This window comes from Apus apus, chromosome 5 (assembly GCF_020740795.1).
Source record: "Apus apus isolate bApuApu2 chromosome 5, bApuApu2.pri.cur, whole genome shotgun sequence".
In the NCBI taxonomy this organism is placed as follows: Eukaryota; Metazoa; Chordata; class Aves; order Apodiformes; family Apodidae; genus Apus; species Apus apus.
Window position 1 is genome coordinate 18,662,265 of NC_067286.1, and position 20,398 is coordinate 18,682,662.

The 20,398-nt window shown below is 46.5% G+C and overlaps 1 protein-coding gene across 8 annotated transcripts in view; it reads left to right on the forward strand.

Annotated features, from left to right (window-relative positions):
* SLC25A22 (solute carrier family 25 member 22) overlaps positions 1-20,398 on the forward strand; it is a 59,529-nt gene that overhangs the window by 20,024 nt on the left and 19,107 nt on the right. For 4 of the 8 annotated variants that reach the window (XM_051620528.1, XM_051620534.1, XM_051620533.1 and 1 more), the window contains exons 2-5: positions 5,999-6,114; positions 9,529-9,654; positions 12,976-13,031; positions 19,846-19,936. In XM_051620528.1, the coding sequence (XP_051476488.1) occupies positions 6,095-6,114; positions 9,529-9,654; positions 12,976-13,031; positions 19,846-19,936 (293 nt within the window). In that variant the 5' untranslated portion in view covers positions 5,999-6,094. Of the gene's footprint in view, positions 1-581; positions 663-855; positions 974-5,998; positions 6,115-9,528; positions 9,655-11,345; positions 11,436-12,975; positions 13,032-19,845; positions 19,937-20,398 lie in introns of those variants that run through there. The other 4 variants (XM_051620529.1, XM_051620530.1, XM_051620531.1 and 1 more) reach the window with 4 other exon arrangements.

Below are 20,398 nucleotides of genomic sequence, written 5' to 3' on the forward strand. Positions count from 1 at the left end.
GTCCTCTTTTGTTCTCTTCTTGGGCATCCAGTTAAGTCTACACTGTCACCACTGTGTTTTTAAACCCAGACACCTATATAACATGCCCTCAACCTTGGGACCATCCTGCATTGCCAGGGAACTTGCATATTTCTTTGTGACATGGAGGAGATGTTTTATCACAAGGTCTCACAGCATGGAGAAGTTAAGGCTCCCTAGACTGAGCCCAGTTTGCAAGGAGCATGGTGGAGGCCAGATATAGGGGCAAAGTTTGCCTGCTGTTTTTGCTGCAAATGTGCTCTGGCATTTTAGGCTGTAGATAGGAGAGTGCAGGGACACATCTAGCCTGAGCAGCCAGCAGGAGGGAAGCCACACAAGGCAGAGGATGGAAGGGGCTGCAGGAGCTGAGGGTTCTCATGGGGACTGTTGGGAAGGAGGAGCGAGCATCCTGTGTGCTGGGACTCAGCTTCTCTGCCGTCTTGCAAGCTGAGTGAGTGCTGTGCCACTTAGTCTGACCCCATGGGGGTGCGAGCAGCCAGTGGTGGAGGGAAGTGGCATGGCACCTCCCTGCTGGGACTTTGGCCTTTCTTTCACGTGAGTCAAGGCAGGGACCTGCCCTGAGCTTGGTGCTTTCAAAGCCCAGCATCGTATGGGGGGACAGTCAGCCATTGGCCACAAGGCAGGTGAGTTTGCGTCTGCAGCCTCAGGGCTTGTGCCAAGTGGCAGAACGGTATGAAGGGGCTGTGCTGTCCTGCTGCACCGCTGCAGAGGTGACACTCTGTGGTGCTGGCGGAGTGTCCACCAGTGTGTTTGAGAGCTGCTTTGTTTTATTGAGGACTAATGCCCTGCCTGGTGCTGCAAGGAAATTCATGGCAATCTGCTTTTATCTAAGGGCAAGTGAGCAGCAGAGATGAAACTGCCACTGACTCCCTCCATCCTCTCTATCCTAAAATGCCCTGAACAGGTGAGAACCAAGTTGACAGCTTCTCCTCAGGTGAGATTTTCTGGTGCTAGCTCCCTTGTGCACTTTGTTCCTGGCATACATCTAGAAAGCAGCTTCTGTCAGGAATTATTTGCGCCTCTGTTTGCACTCCTTAAACCTTATTGTTGCAACACCAGCTTTGTTTCAGTCTTTAGCAGAGCTTGGCAGGGTGTCCACACCCTCAAATGTGTTTGTGCTGTGAAGGAAAGTGATGCAGTATGCAAAGGCTGGCCATCCTGGAGGAAATCTTACTGTCTGGGTAGCACAGGTAACGAGTGTTTGTGTGGTCTGTGGCAAGACAGTAAAATAGCAAAAGTAAAAAGTAAAATAGCAGCATTTTGCCAGCGACTAAGGCTATGAGGACCAGATACATCCAAAGTGGCTAGGTTTGCATTGTGGTACCCTCAATCTGGCTGCTCTGTCTCTCTCTGGAGCTGGATTTGGAAGCTGGGAAATGGGACAGGTGGGTTCAAGAGGCTCTTGGGCAGGATGAGATGCGGGCCATTTGCACTGCTTCTCTGCTTAGCACGGAGGCAGTTCCCTATGCTGCAGTGTACGTGTTGCTCTGAAACTAATTTGCTTCATCATTTTTATTAATTTAGAAAGGATATCCCAGTGTGTGAGTAATGGGGCATTAATCTATGTCTAGCTGTGCTAACAGCACTCTAGGAAGGAATTAACTCCACATAATTCATCACCTGTGCAGCTCTTTCTCTCTCTTAATTATGGGATGTTCGATTTAGAACCCTCCTTCTGAGAGGGCTCCTCAGCCTATGCAGCTTGGAGGTGAGTGTCTTGTGGCTCTTGTTTCCTCTGCCCTCCCACTACCAGTTTCCTCCTGGCTCCTCTGTTCTTTGTGCCATGGGATTTCCCAGTTCCAGCAGCACCATTGTCCACCTGGCTGTGAAGTTTAAGTATACAAAGACTTTCCGAGGCATCAGCACCTTTTTGGTGCTGCTGGCTTGTCTGCTGCCCCAATGCAGGTGCTGATGGGAGGTTTCCTGGGAAGATTCAAGCCCTATTCCCTGACCCCGCTTTTATGGGAAGCCCTGGAGCCACACCCCTGCTTGGCTGCATAGGCTTTGCTTGCATGCTTTTTTGTTTGCTCCTGAGAGCACTCTGTTCCTGGGGTGATAAACTTAGTTCTTTACTTACTCTCTTTCCAGTCTAGGTTAAATGTATAATGTTTTCTGGTTTTGTTTTTAAAATATTCTGTAAAATTACTGTCATTTTCTTCCCAGTGTGTGTTTTTCTGCCTCTCAGACTGCAGGACTGCAGCAGCTATTTTCCTGCCCAGGGGTCTGGCTCTTCCCAGGAAATCCCTGGTCAGTGTGCTGGAGGCTTCATCAATCACCGTTTTTTAAAGAACTCAGGCAGTTCTGTAGATTACAGCATAGTGCTCAGAGTTTGCAGTGACTTCACATTTGTTTTGCAAATGGTCATTCACTGAAGCTCTGTTTAAACAAACAGAACTCAAATAAGCTTTCCACTTCAGTGCATTAAAATCCCTTAACACATTAAAATCCCCTGGCTACAGACATTCAGGCCTCTGCTGTGCCAGGTGCTGTATAAACAGTTATCAAGTGCTGGTGTCTGCTGTAAAGTGATCACATCGTTTGCTTCCCCTCTCTTGTCAGTGTTTTGAGTAGCCTTTGTTCGGGGAGATGATACTAGTCATGGCATTTGCTGGCTGTACAGCCAGCACCAGGGAAACCTGTAACTTTGCCCGGTTTTAAACCCCCAAAGGTTGTTTTTACCCCTTCCTGTTGTGCAGCTGCAGCAGGAGAATCTGTTACCCTGTGGGAAACAGCAGCAGTTTTCCTGTGGGCCCAGATATCCGGGGAGGGCTCTGCAGTTACTGGGCAGGTGGAGGGCTAAAGACAAAAGTCAGATGAAAAAAGGGAGGAGAGGGCTAAACCCAGCTGTCCTATGGCCCTCTTGGTTCTGTAGCATCTTCTCCTACCCCCATCACCCTACTTGTGTCAGCAGGTAAGAAAAAGCCCTATGATACATTTGTGTGTCCGTCTCGGTCTCTCGCTCTTTTGGCTACCTGTCAGTGGTGAATATTAGCAGCCTTTCTGTCTTCTCTCGTGGTGCTCTTTGTGGTGGATGCCTGGGTTCATGAATGCCCCTCCATAGATAAGCATGTAACAGGGGCAAGAATGGGAGAGTTTGCAAGAGCTTGGAGCAGGTATATGGACCACTTGATGTACGTGTGTTGTCAGACTGGCTGCCTCAGTAAACTCAAATATCCTGTTGAGGGTATAGATGTTATCAACTGAGTTTTCATGGTTCAGGGCTTGTTTATGCCAGGGTTACTGCCTATAAGCAACTGGTCTCACTATATTTTTATATTCTGCTCTTATGCTGGTTAAATTGATAAAGAATTAGATTAACCTGAAACAAACTGCTCTTGTGCACATGCATGTGAAAGCACACACAGTGAAAGGTAAGCAGTTTTCACTCAGAAAGTGCAGACTTAGCTGATCTGGAGATTTTTGAGGTCTGTTTCCACAGATTAGTTGAGATCAGGTAAACTGTGTGAAGAGGGCTCACAGAAGAGATGGAAGGTTTAGTAGTGTAGCGTAGTGGGTGAGGTTCGTGTGTGGTGTTTTGAAGAGGAGCTTTTTTCCTCTGCTGGTCTGCCATGGCTTTGGCTTAGTGTGGGACTGCAGAAAAGGCAGTTTTAGTCTCATGTCATCCAAGCATGGGACTGTGCAGATCCATTCATGCTGCTCTGTCCTTAGCACATTACAGAATTACAGTATTACCTCGGTTGGAAAAGACCTCAAAGATCACCAAGTCCAACCATTAACCTAACGCTGACAAGTCCTTAAGTAAACCATATCCGTAAGTACTACATCTATATGACTCTTAAATACCTCCAGCAATGATGGCTCCACCACTGCCTTGAGCAGGCTGTTCCACTGCCTGATAACCCTTTCAGTGAATAATTTTTTCCTAACATCCGAACTAAACCTCTCCTGGTGCAACTTGCTAAAGTCAAGATAGACAACATGCACAGCCCTTTCCTTGTCCAATAAATGGGTCACCCTATCATAAAAGATCAAGTTTGTCAAACAAGATCTGCCCTTTGTGAACTCATGCTGACTGGGCCTGATCACCTGGTTGTCCTGCATGTGCTGCTTAATGACACTCGAGATTATCTGCTCCATCACCTTGCCCAGCAGACTGACAGGCCTGTAGTTCCCCAGATCCTCCTTTCAGCCCTGCCTGTAGATGTTGGTCATGTTTTCCGATCTCCAGTCAACTGCGACTTCCCCAGTTACCCAGGACTGCTGGTAAATTATGGAAAGTGGCTTTGATGAGCACTTCTGCCAGCTTCCTCAGTACAGGCAGGGGAACAGGTCAGTGCTGAACTGTGCGTATAACCTCACCTTCTTTTCTTCCTGTACCTGTTAGCACCATCACCAGCTGTTTACACATTCAGGGACCTTTCATTCTCAGGAATGCTTCTGGCCCTCAGGTAGTATCTCCTGAGCAGAACTGTCAGCCTGAAAGCCACCTTGTTGGATGTGAGATTCTGTGTGGTTTAGGAAATCTGCAGTTAAACAGCAAATTTCATTCCAGAGGCAAATAGCAAAGATACTTCCTCTGCTTCTGGCTTGCCACCCAGTTGGTAGCTGGAAGGGGAGAGGGAAGAAAGTAGCTGAGTGCTGCTGAGTTGTCTGATAAAAGCATGGGACAACTGATTCCTAGGCTGGAGGTGAGGAAGAGGAGACAGGAACACCTCCAGAAAGCTGAATGTTGTATGCGCTTCTGAAATTTTCTCTGGAGTCCAGATTTCTTTGTGTGGTGACTTCTACCAGCTCTTGTTAAACAGTAGCAGAGAGAACCATTTCATGCAAACTTGGAGGCTCAGTGTTGTGCCAGTAGGCATTGAACTGGAGGAAGTGGTCCAAAGAGCAAAGTCAGATCACTCCCAAGGGAAGTGGAGAGGTACTACTTGAAAGACAATGTTGGCACAAGGCTGAGTAGGGCTGTCCATTGGGCTAGGAAACAGAGGCAGGATTATAACCAGTTGTGCTCATTTTGGCTGGGATAGAGTTAATTTTCTTCATAGTAGCTAGTATGGGGCTATATTTTGTGCTAAAACAGTGTTGATAATGCAGAGATGTTTTAGTTACTGCTGAGCAGTTTTTACACAGAGTCAAGGCCTTTGCTGCTTGTCATACCACCCCACCAGTGAGTAGGGTGGGGATGAGCAAGCAGGTGGGAGGGGACACAGCTGGGATAGCTGGCCCCAGCTGACCAAAAGGATATTCCATACCATGTGACATCATGCTCAGCATGTAAAGCTGAGGAAAGAGGAAGGAAAGGGGGGACATTTGGAGAAATGCTGTTTTGTCTTAGGTATGATGAAGCCCTGCTTTTCTGGAGATGGCTGAACACCTGCCTGCCGTGGGGAAGTAGTGAATGAATTCCTTGTTTTGTTTTGCTTGTGTGCACGGCTTTTGCTTTACCTAATAAACTCATTTTATCTCAACCCAGAAGTTTTCTCACTTTTATTCTTTTTATTTTCTTTCCCAATCCCATTGTGCATGGAGTAATCAAGTAGCTGTGTGGTGCTTAGTTGCCAGCTGGGATTAAACCATGACACCGCTGGAGGATCAGATTTTTGAAGACTGTTGAAGGGAAATGCTGCACAGGTCTTGTGATGGCAGTTGATTGATTGTGTTGGGGTGGCTAGGTGGACCTGCAGAGGGTTAGAGATATCCACATGGTACAGTGTGAAATGGTCCCTGGAGTTCAAGAGAGCTGTGATATGTTCTGCTGTCCTGGATGTTGGGCAGACCTTGTGCACTGCTTGTGAACTGCCCTTCCTCACATGCTGCTGGAGCCTCATGACTCTGGCAGCTTTTCCCTTCATATGTGTTTTTACTCTGGAGCTGAGTCTGAGAAGAGCAGATGGTCCCTGGGTGGCTTCACCCTGCAGCCTACTCAGTATGACCTGAGATTCAGGACAAGTGTAACTGTCTCAACGTTGTCTTCTTGGTGTCTTCCCTTCTTTCCCAGGAATAAACTGAAGTGAAAAACAAGTGACTGGAACAGAAATTAAGGAACAATTTGAAGAAACAGATTAATTTCCTAACAAGATCAAGTTTGATTTAAATGGCTGATAAACAGATCAGGTAACTTAAAATTTTTGAGTTGTTGTTGTTGCTTTAGATTTTTCTTTTAAAGTCTTTCAAACTTAATCCCAAATTTAATCCCTTTTGTGATACAGGAGGTTGAAGGAAATCACCTGATCATCTCTTCTGACCTTAAAGAGTTCTGATTCCTTCTCTGCTCCTTTCTTACCTTTGTTTTCTGACCTCTTATTTTCTGTCTTTGCTGTGTTGTCACATTTCTGCTTTCTTCCTGCTTTTTTCTCCCTGCCTTTTTCTTTCTGCCCTCTGCTTTTTACCCTGCACAAGTCTGTTCCTTTTTGCTTCCCCTTTCAAAGGTCAGCTTGACTGGCTGACTTCAGCTTGCTGACATCAAGGGGGCAAAGGCAGCTCCCATCCAGGCGAGGATGCAATGTTTGTAATTACAAAGTCCATGTGGTTGAAGCCTTGTGCCCTTCTTCTAAAGCCAGTCAATGCTTGAGTGACTGCAAGAACATGAAGTACCAAAAATAATAAGTGACTCTTAAGCACACAACACGAACTTAAGAGGATTGGTCCTGGCATATGCAAAGGCTGAATTTAAGTCCTCCCTGGAAATGAATTTGGATGCATTTTCTGGAAAGATACAGTTGTACACTTTGCTTCCTAAAAGCTGTATGTGATGGATCTTCACAGTCCTGCACGTGGGTTTAACTTTCTGCTGTTTGTGAAGTTACCTCAGGTGACTCACAGATGCTGTGGGATTCCTCTGGAATTTTTTGTGGTCGTCTTCTAATTTTTGCTTTTTGAGATTGCCAGCTCAAGATAGGAGGGGTCAGTGGGTGAATGAAAACTGGTGACAGAGGGCCACAATTTGGCAAAGCCTGAATGCTACATGCAAGAGGGCTGCCCCTTTTTAGCATTTGCTGTGATTAGAGTGTCTTCCTGCATGACTGACTTCTGCAAGCAAACAGGGTCCTGAGCTGTGCTGGTAACGAGACCAGCATTGTGGAATGTTTATGTATCTAGATTTGCCTGTCAGCAGTTACCCAATTTGGAGACCTCTTGGCATGCTTCTGTTACACCCATGAAGGGCATGCTGAGATTCACCTCAATTAAACCTGATGGCTGTATGTCCCTAATAACCTCAGCAGAGCAAAAAGATGTCTGATGCCATTTGAAGCTTAGTATTTTGAAGGAAGGGGAGATGCATCCCCCAGCCCCTCCAATGTCCTCTTGGCAGTGTAAACAGGAGCTTACTGACTACAGGGACTAATTAAAAGGGCTGAGGAAGAGCATTAGGAGAACTGGGATGCCTTTCTATCCCTTCTCGTGTTAAATTGAGCAAATTACTTTATCTGTATGGTAGCCTGTTTTGTCCCCATTTCACTAAGCCCTGCACACCTAGATAGTGAAAGGCATTAGCTGTGCAGAAGCTAAATAGGATGGAGAGACCAGGCACAGTGGATTATCATCCCATGAGAGAGCAGAGAGCACTGAGGTGAAAAGTGGGATGACTTAGTCACAAGGGAAAAAGCTTTTGATTTGGGTACAGTGCCCTTTGTCTCAGGTTCCTTTCTGTTCCCAAATCCCTCACCTGTTCTGCTTGAGTCATCTCTCCCATCTATATGACCACAAATCTGCAGTGGTCACAGGCAGCCAAACCAAGCAGATCTATTTAAGCTTGAAAGATCTACCAAACCCCTCTTCCCTTGTAGTGTGCATCTGTTATCCCTTAGCAAAATGAGATTGATAGCAAAAGACTAAGATCCACAGCAGCAGTTTGTTGCAAGGTGAGATTGAGGGCCTTGCATTTCTGCAGCAGTGCATGTGGAACTTGATCTCAGCATCTTGCCAGATACTGCCACATAGTCTGGTGTACTAGCATCCCTCTTCAGTGTGCATGGGGGAATGTGGATAGTTGGATTCAGGTGTGATGGGGTGTTGAGCATGGGTTTTTCAGCCATAAACAGAGCGAGAGGCTCTCTGCAGCCCGCGTTGCCAAAGTTTTTATCATGCCCAGGCACATTAGATTGTTCTTCTTTATTGCTAAGGTCTGTGCTGAAATTGGAAAATCTTTTGCTCTTACATTGCCAGCAGGCAAGATCTTTGCTACATGTCTGTCTCTCACTCTCACCTCTTGTACACTCTGTGATAATTTTGCTGTTGAGAGAGGCAAGTGTCTGCTTGCCGCAGGTGTTTCAGGGACACTTAGAGAAGTAATGACAGTGCTGAGGCTGAAAAGTGGCATTGGTTTTGCTAGCAGTGACCTACTAGCAGTGACTTCAGAGCTGAGTTCGGGGAGGCAGTTGTGATCCTGTCATGAAACACCCTCCTTCCCAGTGGTGCCTCCATCTTTACACACTTCTATCTAGTCTCTAGCCTCCTCTTTTAGTGTGACTGTGAGTAAAATAAGGAGGTGCTCTGCAATGCACGTGCTCTGCGGTGCTGCTGGAGGGTGAACATGTTTGTGGGGTATGTGCTTGCAGAGCTTTACCCCACCATGACAAGAAGCACCCTCACAGCTGCTTCTTCCAATGTGTAATGTAGCCTGTACCTCCATTCAGAGCATCATGGCACCATCATGAAAGGCAGCATCCTCTTCCCCCTGTGGGAGGACTCAGCCTTGCAGGCTCACCCAGCTGCAATCTAGCACTGCTGTCAGCCATCAAGTTAATATCTATCACATCATCAGCCATACCCTGTGCTTTACTGGAGGGAGCTGACTCAACAGGCTTCCTTTGTTTTGGTGTGTAGTGTTTTATCAAGCATGTAAGTGCTGGATGTTTTTTGTAATTGAAATTGCTAAGAACCCATGTTTAGCTTTTCTAGCTTTCACTCAGCGCCCCTTGCAAGAATTCCCTGAGGGAACACACAGGTGAGCAGAAAAAACCCCATGTTTGAAGCACATACAGCCAGTCAGGTTTTGATTTCCCTGAGAGGTATGAGCTCTTCATTCTGCATCTGTGGCTGTGCAGACTGCCAGCCCAGTGGTTTTGCTGGGCTATTTGCTCGTGTGTGTTCCCCTTGCCCTAGGTGGTGGGTCTGGAAACAGTTTCCTGGAGATGCAGCCGTTCTGCTACTCTGCTGCCAGCTGGGTGCTTCTGCTGGGCTCATTCCCACATGATGGTAGCAGCTGACATGTCATAAAACCTTTGGGTCCTGGGGAACAGGGTTTTTCCTTGCTGTTAGCAATGTGTGGCTCAGCTCTTTGTCTCTATTCCACTCATCAGTGGTTTGCCATGGTGCTGTGTGCTGCTTTCCCTTCCTGCCCTGTATATACTACAAAGGCCAAACTTTGCCTTGAGGCAGAGCTCCTGTCATGCTGGGGAGCAGCCAGCCTTGTCGAATAGTTATGTGTTAACTCTGGTCATGCAGAAGAGCTCCATTCTTCCCTCTTTTCCTCTCCCAACATTATCCTAGTGCTAAGGAGTTTTTCTGCATCTTGTCCCTTTACAGTTTACCTGCCAAGCTGATCAATGGAGGGATTGCTGGACTGATTGGAGTCACCTGTGTATTTCCCATTGACCTGGCAAAAACTCGCCTGCAGAACCAGCAGAATGGCCAGCGGATGTACACCAGCATGTGAGTATCCCCCACACAGGCAGCATCCCCTGGGGCTTTTGGCAGGGAGTCCTTCCACTTTGTTACCTCTTCCAGGTGACTTCAGCATTTCTAGTAACTGGGCTGTCTCCAGGAAAGCCAGGGTACAATCTTGAAACAAGCTAGAGCAGATAAAGCAAATAAAGCAACTATTCAGGCTGCTGAGCTCAGCAGGTGAGATCTCTGCAGAGGTCACATCTGTTTGCATCCTTTGCTTTGGAGCACCATATTTGCTCAGGTTGAAAACACAAGGAGCCCCATTCAGTTCTCTGCTGGGCCACAGGCAGGTGCATGAGGGAATTTCTGCCTCTCTTGTTTCCGTGACTCTCATATTGGAAGTTGCTGTCAATGCCTTTCCTGTGTCAGTTTTAAAAAGAGGAAGCAGTCACAGTGCTGTGTCCAGAAATATCCAGTGCTGCAGGCTGTAGGAAAAGAAGGCATGAATATGTACAGGTGACCAAATTCCCCTGTGATATCTGTGGGATGCTCAGGGCTGTGTATCTGCTTTGGGAATGTGCAACACACTCAGCACAAGATGCTTCATTCTAGGAACCAGAGTCAGGCCTTAGTTTTCCAAAGTACTGCTGTCATTGAGGAGGGAGAAGGCACTAGGGCTGATTATGTGTGTCCTGTGCTGCCACTTTGTTCAGAAGTAGTGTAATCTGCTCCGTACTCCTCCACGACGATGCTTTCCTCTTTTCTGCCCAGGAGAATTTGAGGCTGAGGGGAAACAGGAAGGAAATGCTCTATATGTTGATGGTTTTAGTCCCCAAGACTCCTTGCTCTAGTTGGTGACATGCATGAGCTTAGGTCATAGGTGCTGGTGTGCCGCAGCAGGCTGGTAGCACTCTCTGCTCCCTGTGTTTGTGTGCCCAGGCATACTGGGAGGACATGGTCTCCCATCCTGCCTTGCTTCTCCTTTTTGTTGTGTCCTGCTCATGTTACTGCTGGGGTGACTTCTCCCCGAGCAATACTTCTCCCTCTGACCTGATAAGCAACAGCAACAAGAGTTTGGGCAGGATGGAGTGTTTGTAGGCCCTGCTTGGGAGTGCACGCCAGGATGCCTTTTCTCCGAAGAGGGTATTCAGTAGGAGAGAGGCTTTTAACCTCAAGCAGTTGAGTGTAGATCTGCTCTATAGCCAGGAGTTGTTGTGGGATGAGGCACAGTTAAGGAATACAGAGGATTTACCCTGTATATTTGAGCTGACTCCTTCAAAGTCTGTGCCAAAGTCCAGGTGTGAATGAGTAATGCTGGAGGTGTTCCTCTGGCATTGGTAGCAGCTGTTGGGAAAGTAAGCTTGGGCTGGTGGGGTTAAGTGAAAGGGTCTTTTGGGGGCTGAGGGGCCAGCAGGGATAAGGAAGTAAGAGGGGTAACACATCCTCTAGATAACATCCTGTGTCCTACCTAAACAAGCATGGGAAGAGCACTAAGAGGATGCTGTTACTGTGCACAGAACATGTCTTCAGAGATGCCCTTATATTAGCTAGGGATTTGAGAGGGCTGGTCTGAGTTCCCTTGTCTGAGGGACTTATTTTTTGGGAAATGCTGTATGTCCATCAATACCAGATCTCAAAAGTGCCTGCTAAAGGCAGCAAGTTCATTAAAAATTTTGTCTGTCTTGCTTTAAGACAGAGTGCCTTGCTACTGCTTAGCTCAAGAGACCTTTGGCATCAGGGGAGTTTTTCTGTTGAAAGAGCCAAAGGCACTTTGGAGCAGCCCTGAGGGCTGGAAAGAGATGGACTTTTGGGCTGTGCTGTCCCAGGTATGTTATATATTATTTGTCTTTTTGCTCCCATTTTCCAGGCAGAGAAAGGAGATGGGCATCACCTTGGCTCCATCTTGCTCTGCTGCAGCTTGAGGGGCTGTGAGTGCCATGCAAGACTTAGGGTGAGGCAGCAGGGCTGCATGAGCATGGTGGGGAGCAGCTCTTCCTGCTCCCCTCGCTGCTGTGGCTTGTTCAAAGCAGCACCACTGGCTTGGGGAAAATGCCTTGCCTCCAGCATTGCAGTGGAAGAGCTTGATGGGGGGCATAAGGAGAAAGGTGCCCTGAGATTCTGGGGCTTGCAAATATGTTTGAGGGGCTGCTCTCAAGAATGAGGTGAGTGTTTGCAAGCTGCAGGAACTGGGGTGGGGTGTGTGAAAGGTCACAAAGGATGCAGGGAGTCCTAGCAGAGAGGGGAAACTCATTGCTGTGACTGGCAGGATGGGCTCTTCACAAGTAATATGGAATACCCTAGAACGGTCTTGGCCCAAGCAGTGTCATAAGGCTCTTAAGAGAACTCTGTATTTCCTTCTCTCCCACCTTAGCACTATTACAGAGCAGAAATTAAATTTACTTCTTGCGTTGCCAAATCTCTTAGAAATGTATTCTTATTTTCGTCAGCTGCACTTCCCTTATTACTACTTAGAAGAGCCTTTTGTTCCTTAATTACATATGCATGCATGCATGTGCACCTTTCCTCCCTTCCCTTATGGCCACAGCAAGTACCTTTCCCTTCACGAAGACCCCAAAGCAACCTTCAAGCAGCACCTGGGCTTCATGTGGTCATGGTTCAGAGAGGGAGACTCTGCCAGGTGACCTGTGCTGCTTGCCTGAACTGCATCTCTGGCTTTGTTAGGTGTGTGTTTGTGCCCTCAAAAGACTTTGAGTCATTCCAACTCTGCAGTTTTCCCTTTTGCAGTAAATGCAGTTGAAATAAAGAAGGCAAGAGTTTTCCCCTTGTAGCAAACTTCTGCAGCTGTTCTCTCCCCAAGGTGGGAGCCCGAATGCTTGCTGCCTTCTGTGGGACCAGATAAGTTAAAAGTGCTTTAATCTGCATGGGAGGTCCCAGGTGACTGAGTTTCAGGTCATCTGGTGTTTGTGTGCTTTGTATCAAATTTTACTGAACAGATCAAGCAAGTCAGCATTAGGAGTTTTGCCCCTTTTATTTTCCATTCAGAGCTGGATTTAAAAACGTGCACAGGGATCTGCTTGTTAGAGTATGTCATGTTAAGAGTATCTCGTGCATTTGCTACAGGAGACCCTGGATAAACAGCCCTTGCAGGGACACTTTTCCCTCCTGTGTTTCTAGAATGCAGACAGCATGTGTGGGGTGAGCCAGGGGTTTCAGAACCTCTGTGAATTAGGGGCTGAAATTGGCCTCAGGCCTCAACAATGGCACACTGAGTGGCTGATGTGGTTCCCTTCTTGACTCAGGGTTTTGCTGACATTTACAAATGAAAACAGCTCCAATAGATTTCTTTTCTCTGCTCTCACCCACCTTCGAGCTCCTGTGGTTTATCTGTCTCTGTTTTGTTTGCAGGTCTGACTGCCTCATTAAAACAATTCGGTTGGAAGGCTACTTTGGCATGTACAGAGGTAAGTAAACCCAAGTCAGGCATGGTGCAGCTTTTGCTTTGGAAGCACTGGTGCATAAATGGGAGGAAAAGTCCATATTCCCTGGCTTATGAAGCAATAACCTAGCAATATCAGAAGATGTTGAAAGGTACAGCTGTTTCTGAAGATAAACTCCTCTTCACCAAATGCTCAGGTGTCCTCCCTGTGGCTATTTTGATATTAAACTGTTAACTGAAGTTCATCTTTACTAGCAGTTTAGGTAAAGCTGCTGCACTTAGTTTCAGGACTGTTATGTGTGTGTTTCCCAGCTTGGGCATGGTAACTTTTGTCAGAGGAGCAGCAGCAAACTGCCTGAAATGTCTTACTTTGTGGTTGATGATTAGATTTATGTCCCTCACCAACATGGTCAGGCCTGATGTCCCATCGAGTTAGTAGCTTATCTCCAAAGCGAGCTGTGTCTCTAGCATGCCCAAGCTTTATTCAAGTATTAATCATAGAATCATTAAGGTTGGAAGGGACCTTAAAGATCCTCAGAGGATACATGCTCTAGCTTCCACGTTCCTTCTTAAGTTTGAGCTTTTCTAGGAGCTGCTTACTCAGCCATGCTGACCTCTTGGATTTTCTACTTGACTTCCTCTTAGTTGGGATGCATCGTTCTTGGGCCTGGAGAAGGTGATCCTTAAACATCAGCCAGCTCTCGTGGGCCCCTCTACCCTCCAGGGTGTTATCCCAAGAAACTCTCTGAAGCAGATCCCTGAAGAGGCTGAAATCTGCCCTTCTGAATTTCAGGGTAGTAAGCTTGCTGTGAGCCCTCCTTGCTGCCCTAAGGATCTTGAACTCCACCATTTCATGGTCACTGTAACCTAGGCTGCCCTTGAGCTTAACATCCCTCACCAGCCCTTCCTCATTGGTGAGGACAAGATCCAGCATAGGACCTCTCTTTCTTGGTTCCTTGATTACTTGGAAAAAGAATTTATCATCCTTGCACTCTAGGAACCTCCTGGATTGTTTGTGTTTAGCAGAGTTGTTCTTCCAACAGATGTCAGGGTGGTTGAAGTCTCCCATGAGGACCATGCCTTGTGAATGTGAAGCTGCTCCTATCTGTCTATATAGTGCCTCATCTATATTATCCTCATGCTCAGGTGACCTGTAGCACACCCCCACTGTGATGTCACCTTGGCCTTTCTTCCCCTTAATTTTAATCCATAAGCTCTCTTTTGGCTCCTCATCCATCCCCAGGCAGAGCTCCATGCACTCTAGCTGCTCTTTGACATAGAGAGCAACACCCCCACACTGTCTCCCCTGTCTGTCCTTCCTAAAGAGTTTATAACCCTCCATTCTGATACTCCAGTCATAGGAGCCATCCCACCAGGTCTCAGGGATGCCAATGAGATCATAGTCCTGCAGGCTCACCCTCCTCTCTAATTCCTCCTGTTTATTCCCCATGCTGTGTGCATTTGTATGAAGGAATTTAAGATGGGCCTCCAGTAAGGTTGCCTGACTAGCTGACCTGACCACCACACCACCCCTAGGCTCATCTGTAGTAAGCCTGGCTTTTTCCCCCACTCTGTTCCAACCTAGTTTAAAGCCCTATCAATGAGTCTCACTAATTCCTGCCCTAGTACCCTTTTTCCTCTGTGGGACAGGGTCCCACGAGACAATTAAGACAAGCTGCAGTTAAAAAAAAAAAAAAAGTAAAAATAACTTACTCCCAGAAAAAACTTGCTTGGGGTGGTAAGATAATCAGAGGTTGGCTCACGGTGGAGCTGCAGCTCATTGTGTGCTAATCTGCTAGAAATCTCCTGGCTCCTTGGCTTAGGCTGTTTGTTGCAGCAGTGGGTTCCTCAGTTGACATTATACTTCTTCTAGTTTAAACACAAAATTCTTGAAAGCTTTTAAAGAGTTTGAGGAGAGAGGAACCAACCTCAGGCCAAATTCTGACTTTACTCATAGCAGAGGAATGTGAAGGACACCTTCTTGGCTTTCAGCACAGTCCAACTGGCTTAACTGACCCTGAGCTCTGGTTCATATTATATACTGTTATTCAAATGCCTGAATATGCAGCTTTTATCTCTGAGACACTCAGATAGCATTCTTTGTGGGATTAATTCACTGATTGAAGTATTGCTTTGATTAAGTGAGTCCTTGGACTTTGCTTTTTGAAGTAGAAGTCCAGAGATCCTGACCTCTTGCTGTTGGCAGCAGTAGTGTCTCTTGCCACTTCTTCCATAGCTCCTAGGGAAACACATACATTGCAGCCAGCTGTACTGGGACCAGGCACTGGCTGTTGAGGCAGTGTGTCTTGCCAAACTTGCTGGTGGGTGTTTTAGGGGAGTGGGGTGGATGCTGGGGATGGATTGGTTGCTTTGTGCCAGCTTTCCTGGGAGCATACAACAAGGCAAATAACCCTGAGGAACCCTGGCAAGCTCCATCTTCAATGCTAGGAGTGACGTGTTCCCCTTGATTTTTCTCGGAAACTAGCTGGTTCTGTGTTCTTAGCCAGGAACATAGCTTATGTTAACTTTGGCTGTAAATACGCAGTTGCAGGCTGCTTGCTGGAGAGCAGAAGGAAGAAGCTGTTCCTGGAAACTTACAGGGAAGAGAATAGGACTCATCAGGGCTTTTGGGAGAGACTGCTCAGTCCTGTAAGGAGTAGGATGTTGGAAGGGATGTGCACCTCCAGATCACTTTTCTCTCTCAAGTAGAAATCTCAAAGGTTGCAGAGGGTTTTGCATAGTTTTTGCTTTTCCCACCCATAATAAGTCTAGTCAGCTTCATCCATGTCCCACTAACTTTGTACTTCCTCTGTTCAGGGACCTGATAGTGGCTTGAATTTACTTGTCACCTGTGACTATTCAGTGGATAGCTGGGTTTGGAGAGAGCTTTTGTGAATAGCTCCAGCTCCTTCCAGAAATTCGTAGATATTTCAACACAGCCAGGGTGCAAAGGAGAGTCCTCCAAGTACAGCAATCCTTGTTGCTGTGCCTCAGTTCTGTGAGCTGACATCAGCAGCCCTTCCCACCCTGCTAGGGAGAGGATGGGCAGATAAAATACATCCATGATTTGTGAAGAATGTGAGTGCTTTTCTGGGAATAAGGTAGAGAGATGTCTCTGCCCTGCAGACAGGGTAAATGGAAATCAGGTGGTGGGATTGGTTTCTGCTCCCTCCATCTGTCCCAGTTTCCCAGCAGAAGTTGCTGTATGACTCATAAGCTCTTGTTTGCAGCCTCTAAGCTGAAATTGGGAGGATTATATGTTAATGTGCTAAAGTGGCAGCTGCTGTGTCCTGTGGAGGAGTCACAAGTAAGCCAGTCATCACTGCAGGGCACTCGGCCTCTGTTGGAGGACAGAGAGGGTCTGCTTGGGTGCAACCATTCCCACTGGGTGACTTGAGGCCTCCTTCATGAATCAAAGCTCCTCAGTGTGAACAGGAGAGAGGCTTGAGCTTGTAGGATGCTTTTCTGTAAATCATCCCTTTAGAAGTGTGTATGGGCAGACGTTCCTTGCTATTTATGAGTAGCCCGTAGTGAATTCTGTGATATATCCCAACATTTCTCTCAAGTTCTTCCCCCAAAGTTACAGGGATTCTTGGGTTTGTTTGGGGGAGGAAGAAGAAGAGTTTTTTGGGTTTTGTTTTGTTTTTTTTTTCACCTGTAACATCTAAATAGCAGTAGTGCCTCAAAGCTGGGTGCTGCTGTCTAGCCCTGCCTGTGCTCAAGGGATGATGGAGTGCTGCCTTTAGACAGGATGCCAAGTGAATCCATGATGCCTGTGGGCACCTGGACCATGTGGACGCCAGTGGAAGGGGCCCTTAGAGAGGTGATGTCTCTACTCCCTGCTGCAGTCCATCCAGAAGCCACCTTCACCCCAGCACGTGTCCTGGAAAGTCCCACTGCTGTTTGCAGACCAGCCATTTGCCCTAGCTGGCAGGAGCCAAAGGCCTGAATCAGGCCGGGGAAATGCCCTTTGCTGTTGATGATGTTTGGAGTAGTGTGGCAGCCTTCCCTGGCCTCTGCTAATAATACCTCCCTCGTGCACCAGTACTGCACTGGGAATAACTCAGTCCCCCTGCTACGGTGCTATGTAAGGGCTTCCATGAGAAGTGTGTTTTAATAACAAAACCCAAGGCTTAGTGAGATAAGGGCATTCACAAGTTCAGTTGGCAAACAGCTACTTTTGCCTGTGCTTGATTTTGTTCTTTATAGTGCTTCCATACTTATTTTCAAAATATTGTCTATTTTTTAATGATTGCAGTTTATTTTTGCATTCTGTTTGTCTGTCATTGCTTCTGGTACACATCTTCAAAGGTCAGCTTTAATTAGGGAAAGAGTAATTTGCATAACTAGAATTGAAGATCTATGAAACTTTGTAAAAAGGTGGAAAACACTGTGGAAAGCATACAACGAGGTGCTGAAGTCTCTAATTTCTCCTCCTCCAGTGAATTGAAGCTCTTAGGGATTGTTGAGGACAGGGATTATCCACTCTCTGCTAAGCAGCTTTACTGAAAATACCAAAGATGTAGGAGAAAACCCAGGTTCATTAATTTTTCTCTGTATATTGTGTGTGTGTTTTTTACCCTCTACTTTATTTGCAATTGAAGGAGAAATTGCTGTGAAAGCCTCTCACTTCCTGGAGGAAGTTAATACATGGAAGCATCCTACTTGCTTACCTTTCTTGCTTGATGGTTTGGGGTTTGTTTTCTTTCTTTCAGTGAACCCTTTGCCCTGGGGTTACATTAGCAGGTTTATTCTTTTTTCTTTCTCTCCTTGTTTTTTCCAAGGAAATAGTTATTCATGCTGCATGTCAGTAATGTAAAAGTGTTTTACTTTCTAGCCATTTCTAGTGGGGTTGAAATTGTCTTCAACTTGGCATTTGAGGAAATGCTTTGTGGGTTTGCTTTGTAGATTCTGATATGATTGACTTTAAAATGTAGAGGTAGAGTGTGAGGGTCATGTTTGTGTGGCTTCTCATCACATGCAAGAGCCATGGCAGCAGAACATGATGTGTAAGAACCACATCAAATTGTAGCAGCACAACCACTGGTCCACTTAAAAGTTTACAACAGCCAGGAGTGTGAGAGGGCTGTCCTGCTACCTGGCTAGTTAATTTGGCTCCTGTAGAAGATGATGGCATTTGTTGGACGTCATGGCCAGTGGGGAATTAATGCATTGGCTTAGCTTGCTGTGAGGCAGCATTACTCTGGTTTTTGCAAAATCTGAACATGGCAGTTGGAAGGGGGGAAAATGTGTTGGGCTGCCCAGCAAAGACTGTTTTCTTGCTGCAATTTTCTGCATGCTGGAGATGTGTCCTCTGAGTGAAAGATGTGGAGTCCCATCTCCTGGTCCTGGTTGTACTGGTTCCCAAAGTCCTAATTGTGCCTTTGCTTCCTAATCTGAGGAAACTCCCCTTAAACCTGTCTTTTCCATGTCTAATTTAGGAGTTCTTTAATAATTTTTGAAGGGAGGAGAGTCCATCTTGAGCAACAGAGGACCGGGTTGCCTTTCTTTAGGTGTGTTGAGCCCTTATAGCTTATGTCAACTTGTGTTCAAACCTCCTGCCAGGTCTTGGGAGCCTCATGGGAGTGTAGGCTTCTCTGTCTGCTTCTCTTTGGAAAATGGAGCTTTGGGACAAGTTGTTCAAGTCTCTACAGGAACTTTAAATGCAAAAAGGTATTCCCTAGTATATGTGCTTGTCCTTGCAAAGGTGTTAATAGGCCATTAGCAAATCTCAAGCAAACTTCTCTGGAGGGCTTGGAGCTCAGTATGCTTCAGTGCTGGCAGGAAGAGCTTGTGGTCACCCACAGGAGGACATTTTAAGGCATATGATTTAAAGGGAGGATAATATTCTAGGACTTTAATCTAATTGTGCAAAATACAGTAGGCTTAAAAGGGACTTGCCCTTCCCCCACTCCATTTCCACCAGGGCAGCTTGAAAGCTGCCTCCCTGATGCTGTGTTGCACTAATTCTGGTGTCCATGTCCACAGCAGCCAGCCAGGCCATGCAGAACTTCCATTGTGTCAGGCACAATACAGGGATTTGCTGTTCATTGCTCCTGACAAAAGGGTACTCTAGTGGGTGGTGAGGGCTTGTTTACACCCCAGGTCCCCCAGCAAGCCTTACGCTGCTGCTCGGAAGGGAATTTCTGAAGGTTGGAGTTTGTGGTGGACAAAAAGCCACTTCAGTGGTGGCAGTTCTGAGGGTGACACCCAGTGGTGATATACAAGGGAAGCCACTTAACCCCAAGGCTTGGTCTAGAGCCTGACTGACTTCTGTGCAGACAAGCCAGTTGAGTTCAACCAGCCTCCAGGTCTTTCAACAGTTCTGCTGTTTGTGGGCTGCCTGGTAAGCAAGCTGCTCTGCTTTTGGTAGTGGTAGAGCACAGGCATTAGCAAGAAGGTGGGGTGGGTGGCTTTTGCTTCTCAGCATCACAAAATATTTGCAAAGGAACGGATTCTGATTATTAATTCAACTTGTACTCCTTTCTTGAAAGTCTGATCTGCATCCTTCTGGATTCATAGGAATGCATCCTTGGATGAGAGAAGAGGATGCATGTATTAATGGTGGGAGGTAGTAGTGAAGAGAGAGAAATTACAAAAAACATATTGCAAACAGAGTAGAAACACATTGGTGTGTTTTCAAAAATTAAAGGTGTTGGGAGGCAGAAATCTTACTGATTTCCAGTGGTGTTTTGTATTTCTAAGCCCTGTTGGTGTATTGGGAGCTCTTCTTCATCAGTCCTTGGTTTTGAGCAGGAATTACAACACATTCCTGAAAGATCCAGTTAATGGTTCCTTTATTCTTACTCTCCAATGAACTTTTTCTCTCCCTTTTCCAGGGGCTGCAGTCAACCTGACTCTAGTGACACCAGAAAAGGCTATCAAACTGGCAGCCAATGACTTCTTCCGGCATCACCTCTCCAAAGATGGGTGAGTAGTGAGTGCAGACCTTTTGATTCAACTTAAAGGACACCATCTCTTGGGACTAGTGAGACGTCAGGGCAGAGGTGAAATGGGGTGATGTGCTGTCTGAAATATGAGTTGACCTTGAACAGCTCATCTGGTGATTACTTTCAGGCTAAGGATGTAGGGTCTAAAATGGAAAGTGAAAAGCACTCCACTGAATGACTGCTCTTTATTCAAGCTTCTAAAAATAGTCTCAGCTCTAAGCCAAGGTCAGCATATCCAGAATTTGTAGGCAAAATATTTGAGAAGAACTCAATGGCACTGATCACTGCTCAAACAGCTGCTGGGAGGACCCTTGTCCTCAGCATCCCATTGGATGCTGTTACGCTCTTTCTGGCTTGAACAGATGGCAACACAAGTTCTGTACGCCACATACCTAGCATTCCTCTTGTCATTTTGTAGCCTTAAAATGGTTGTAGAGAGGTA